A 6,306-nucleotide genomic window follows, 5' to 3' on the forward strand; every position below is an offset into this window, starting at 1 on the left:
AATACAAGCAAATCAGAAATTATCTTAACTATGATTTACTAAAATCTTTAAAGAGAGGAGTTAAAAAATTGTATTCCACGTATTTTGTAAAGAGCCAACCAAACAAAAAAGACCACTGAACTCTTGAAGTGCAAATCTCTTCTGTATGATTGTGGCTGTGGAAAGATAGATATTCAGCATGTATATTACTCAGCCATACTGAAATAAGTAGTTAGTTCTAGGTGTTAGAAGTCCTGACTACTGCACCATAAAATAACACTTGAATAGGTCCCAGAACTTGCTATATCAGGAATGAAAAGAAATTTAAATGCATCATGTGTTTTTAATTAATTCAACCTTCCTTTACTTTTCAATAAGTTATCAATAGAAAATACCAAGAGTTACAGGTGCACAAAGTATTAAAAGCACAGCAACAAGAGGGCTTCTGTCAAACCTTAGGAAATAACACTTCATTGTTGTTGTTGTTGTTTAAAAAACCCAAAGGCTTAAACTTCCATGAAGTAGTATTTGAATTCTCCAATAACCTCTATTTTATACAAAGTTTAATTCCAGATGTATTTAAAGACAAATCATATTCTGATTCACAAGTTTCAAGTGCATTTAATCATATCCTGTACAATACCTTATGTAAGTCCTGATAGCCTGGGTATTTTGAGATCAGATAATGCTTTAGAGGACATAGCTGAGATACAGAATTGTGAAAGAGATGTTTCATTTAATTATAGCTTTCACTTTACTGTTTCACATTTCAAATGTAACAGAAGACAAATATTGAGAAAATACAGTCTCCTATCCCAAAATTAAGTATGTTTACTGACCCTTCCTTAAGGTAATTGTAAAGTATCTGCTTAGCAGTCTCTTCATTTGTTTGCTGTGCAAGATCTTGCTGGCCTTTTAAGAGATCAGGAGTTGCCTAAAAGATAAAGATAAAATGTCAAAAGATTCCAATCCTGTGAGATTGGTAAATACAAACTGTAAGACTGGACTTCTCCATTCTGTCCTATTAAAGAAAACTTTTATGTACCATGGACCTGAAGTTCTGAAAGATCCACTGGAGTTTTGGCTTACTGCAACCAGAAACCATACTCCACACCAAAAGAAAAAGGAAAACAACTTGATTTTACATACATATCTTTTTATATTCTACTTTTGTGCATCTATGCTTAAGAATCTTTCTAACATCATTTACAAGAATCTGTTTGGCCTTGCCATCTTCCTTCATCCATACAAAAATCAGTTGTCTTACAATTACAAATTTCTATACTTACAACAACGGAAATAAATTATATTTACATTTCTCCAGAACACTCCCATTTGGAAGTATTGTATGACGGGAGTTTGTTCGAATGAAGACTAGAAAAAGACAATTAACAATATGGCAACTTTTGTATGTGAGAGTGCAAAGGACAGCTCAAAGAAGAAATTCAAAATTACCTGTATATTAGGGACGGATGAACATGTTTTTACAGAAATCTTCTTGGCTCCTGATTCAGGTGTAACTGTAATTCGGTTTTGCAACAACAAAGTAGAAGTTACTGTTTTAACTTCCTCTCTCTTACTCTGTCCTGGGAGTGTAGCTGACCTACCCAAGCTCTCTGTATCTGTTCCTTCCTGTTTATGGTGTTGCAAAGAGCTGAAACTGCTGCTCTGGGTGTCTTTACTGGGCATTTGCAGTTTTCCAATACTTCGAGCAGAAACCTTTGTCTCTTTGGAAGGTGACTTTTGATCTCTGGACAACTGCTTGTGAAGGCAAACCTTAGATGGTCTCAGCAAGTGCTCAGTTGACTTACCCAAGCTTTTACTGAATTCACCTAAATAATCTGAAGTTACATCAAGTCCTAATGACAAGGCACTATCAACACTTCTTGATCTTTTACGATCATCTGGATGAATTCTGTTCCTTTTTCCTGACCTGCCTCTTCTGTGAGCATCAACTTTCTTATCAAACTTTTCAATCAGTTGATCTACTCCTGGAAGTGAACCAGTGTCAATATCACGACCAGTCCCCGGCAAGAATGGTATGTATCTCCTGTTTTCATGACGGTTCACATTGTCGGCGTAGATGGCGTACTCTTGGTCATCCAGTAAAAACCTGTATAAGGAATTAGCAGAAGTGGGAGTAGCTGATGAGGACGAGGATCTTCGGGAGTCAGTCAATACTGGCCCAGTTGAATCCTGCCTACGGAAGGGAAGAACATCTGGTCTAGGTTTCTTTGTCTCGGGATAAGCAGTGGGACTAATGCAGGGGGATCCTTCTGCAGGTGAAAATGACTCTGAAACACACATGTCGCTGGGGCTGATTGTGCTACTGGGACAATCTTGTAGCTGCTTATTTGGATCTTCTACTGACCTGTTCAGATGTATTTTTTTTGAATTTGCTTTGGTTGGCTCTGCAAGGTATGTATTTGTTTTCGGTAGGGACACTATTTTAGATGTGGAAATCCAAGGCTTTGCTTCAGTTTTTTCATCTGCAAAAGACTTAGATTTACTGCACACAGAAGACTGGTAATTATCCAAGTTCAAGTTACTTTTTTCAGGATCATAAGGCTGCAAAAGTTCAGGATGTCTTTGAAAATTCAATAAATTTGAGGATTTCATAGTTTCGTCTTTAAAATCTGGCATCCCACTTTCCTTTTCATTCACATTGGTTATCTTCAGTTTTTTAGGCATAGAGGGTTGCATGTGCTGTGTTCCAGCAAATTTTGTATGTTCACTGATTTTGTCTTCTAACTTAAAAGCAGTATTGGAGTCCATGGCTGGCTTGTTTACAGACTGAGGAATGACCTGCTGTTCTTTTCCAGGAGGAGGAGGATTTTCTGGCAAACATCCTTCTGTATTGTTCAGTACTATGTAAGGATGTCCATCGATTCCTTGGACTCTAATGCTGACACCATAAGACCCCGTCCTAGAATTTTGCACATTTTTAGTTTTTTGAGTCTCTTCACTAGCGAGTTCAAGAGTGACTTCATAGTCCTGCTGCATGTGCTTAAAACCAGCAAAATATGGTTCCATGTCTATCAAAGGATTATATCTGAAGAGGAGAAAAATTACAAAATAGTCACTATTTTAAGTAAGTTAGATTATTTCATTAATTACTTTATTCCACCATTCAATGTGACTACGAAGACTAATGGCAATACGCAGGGAAATCAATATCCAAGCTCTATCAAGCCTAAAGCAAATACAATGTGATACAAAGACAAATGTCAGACCCACATATTCTGGATCAATGTAATGTTGTTTTACAAATGTTACCTTCACAGAGTTGGTGCTCAATGCTTTGGAATCAGGTGACTTTAAATATAAGCAACACTATACAATTTTTTAAGTCAAAGCATGACTTTTGGGTATTTCCACTATATTTGCTGAAGACTGTGTCTTTCACAAATCAATGACCATTTTAAAGCCAGCATTTAGTACCAGCCATATTAACATTTAAATGTAAGCCCAGGAGAGCAAAACACAACCAGGCAGTTTTAGGTTTTACGAGTTTCAGGTAACTAAAGCATTGGAAGGAAGGTCCATATCCTCATTCCTTTGAGTTGTGGTTTTTATCTACTTGGGTTTCAACATTTGTGTCTAATGACATCTGAAAATAAATGACCTTTTTCATTTATTATCTCATTGTCACTCCTAAGAATAAACATTCCTACAGATTAATTTAAGAATCTCCCAAATGCAAGCTTGTTCCAAAAAACTCCTGTTGCTATTTTAAAACATGATACTTTGCTGAGCAACAAAAATGAAAAAACACTGCTAGTATTTCCAAGGCTGACAGTGCCTTTTTCAGATCCAATGGGAATGCTAACTCCAGCCTATATGTGCCAAAACTGTTTCCATCTAGAAAACAGTGAACTGAACCCTACTTGTGCTTTTATTGTTAAATGCCATTCTTTCTTTCTTTCTCCAACAGCTGGGTTTGCAGGCAGATTTACTTTACTGTCTGTTGCAGATTATGAGCCAACTGTCTAAAGGCAGAGGCAGTACAGTGACAGTATGAGCTGTGTCTATAAAACATGGAACACAAGACTGTGAGACTGATACAAAACCTGGAGGGAATAAACTTTTGAACTGAGCTGGGGAGTTGAGTCATCACTGAGACCTGACAAACCCAAGATCACTAAGCGATGGTAATCAGCAAGAGGAAACCAAAACAACAGGATGTCTCATGGAAAAACAACCCTCTGCAGCCAGTTTCACTCTCCTGTCTATCTCAGCATGAACCACCTCCCTCAGAAATTCTAGTCAAGAGCAGAGTTCTCACTTTTTCCTGACAGCGAATTCCATCCAATTCTTCCTCCTAGCAGAAAGCTCCCCTCAAAAACCTCCTCCTCTCTAAAAACCAACTCCAGCTCCGCCTCAGCAGCAGGCTTATAAATTGAAGCCTCACATGGCACATTTGCATGTGAGTGTTTGAGAGAAAACCCTGATTTACACATAGTTGGTAGCACCCATCTGTAGTGGATGAATGTGAACATCTCTACAAAAAGCTCTCCACTCAGCAACCCCAGCCAGATTAGAAGCGCCACTAAAACAAACTAAGGAGTATATGAAACTTTACACTACACCTGCAAGCTGTATTAGCAGACCTATAAAAAGAGTGAAGTTTATCTGAATTTGTCAACAATGGTAACAGCTAAAAAAATATAAAAAGGAGTCAATAAAAATAAACCTCAAAGCCAAAAAACGAAAAGGGTTTACATCAATCAGCATAAGCAATACATTACGCCTGTTTGGGGCGACTGCAAAAGCAGTGCTTTCAAGCTTATTACAAAGTTGCTAAAAATAAATAATCAGAAAAAAACTCCCAAACAACCCCTATCCCCTCAAAAATAACCACAAAACACTAACCCCTCTGCTATATAGGGGAAATAATATTCAGGTTAATAATCTACCTTAAATGAATATGTTTAATTTGTCCCTAAAACAATAAGGAAGTATGTGTATTTGTCTTCTTTGCATGCATTGTACTAGTAATACTCTTAATTTTACTGTACAAAAGGATAAAACCTTGCAGAAATAAAAGAGCTAAACAAACAATTTTTCAAATAACATGTCTCATCTTTCTGGAACTGTGAAAAAAAAGAAGAGATTACATTTATAAATTCCCATTACTTCAAGAAGAAAACAGGACAGATAACCGTACTATTCAAATATTTAAAGATTTTACATAGAATTTCTATTTTATAGGATGTCAAGCTGCATTGGGTAATACCCACATGAACTACATAATATCAAATACTTGTTTTACAATACACCATGGAGTGGTTTTGCAATTTTGTAAGCATTTTTAAATTAAAGAAAAAGCATTACTGGCTTTCATCACACACAGCCTTTCTGAGGAAATCCTGAAACTATGTTAATTGATTAATTACAGATACAGTCACTCTCCTGCACACACATGGTACAGTCACAGCTCAGCTCTGGCAGGGTTACAGCAGCAGAGCATAAGAGGACTGAAGCTGCTCCTCTCCCATCTGTCTGCCCCGCTCCTCTGACAGATGTCACCATGTCAAAAATGAGAACATCTGAAAACTCTGCTGGCTGAGTACATACCTCAGTCATGAAAAACTGCAGATTGGCATACTGGGGTAAATGAAATCAGCCTTGTGCTCCATGCTGTGACCGACTGAAATCCTGACATCTGATCCAGTGCAGGAGCCGACAGCTGGGGGCCCTGACAGCTACAACTGCCCGGTTTTAATCTTTATCTTTTGTAGGGCTGCTGAAGCCCTCAAATGTTATGACAAAACAGTCTGTTTACTCTTCAGCTTATGGAAAGAGGTTAGAGATTTAAATGGCAGCTGGGAAGGCAATTTCCCTGTTTGTGCAGCTCCTTGTTACATACTTGCAGTTAAAAAAATTAAGAAGCTTTTTTTTTAAGTAGAGAGTGATATAAATCCTATTTCCAGGTTTTTGACCAAAGTAATTCTTTAAATTTTAAACAACACAGTCTTGTTGTTTTTATTTCCTATCTCAGAGTATAAAAATACAATTTTCAGAAAACAGAAGCAATGACTTTATAAAAGTTTTAATCAGGTGAAGGACAATCATTGTATTATAAAATCCATCTCCTATCTTGAAGCAAGTGTCATTACAACATCATACAAATTAATCAGGACATAAGAAAAGACTACTTCAATAAATTATTTTCTTTTGAAAATATTCTACTTGCTAAAACAGATAATATAGCCAAGGCCACACAATCATCAGCATCTTGTTGTCAGGTCAGCAAGTAAGGTACCCCAGAATGATGGCATCACCTATTTTGTCAGGACGCGGCCTTGGACTGCTTGAGGTGAGTAG

General features: G+C 37.2%; 1 protein-coding gene across 2 annotated transcripts in view; it reads right to left on the bottom strand.

Moving 5' to 3' along the window:
* CGNL1 (cingulin like 1) overlaps positions 1-3,031 on the bottom strand; it is a 39,071-nt gene extending 36,040 nt beyond the window's left edge. For both annotated transcript variants that reach the window (XM_066195892.1, XM_066195891.1), the window contains exons 1-2: positions 1,435-3,031; positions 819-913 (exon numbers count right to left, since the gene is read on the bottom strand). In XM_066195892.1, the coding sequence (XP_066051989.1) occupies positions 819-913; positions 1,435-3,012 (1,673 nt within the window). In that variant the 5' untranslated portion in view covers positions 3,013-3,031. The remainder of the gene's footprint in view (positions 1-818; positions 914-1,434) is intronic.
* Between the last annotated feature and the right edge of the window lie 3,275 nt (positions 3,032-6,306).

The sequence above is a fragment of the Chamaea fasciata genome, unplaced genomic scaffold (genome assembly GCF_029207755.1).
Source record: "Chamaea fasciata isolate MVZ Bird 193981 ecotype frontalis unplaced genomic scaffold, bChaFas1.0.hap1 SCAF_14, whole genome shotgun sequence".
Taxonomy (NCBI): Eukaryota; Metazoa; Chordata; class Aves; order Passeriformes; family Sylviidae; genus Chamaea; species Chamaea fasciata.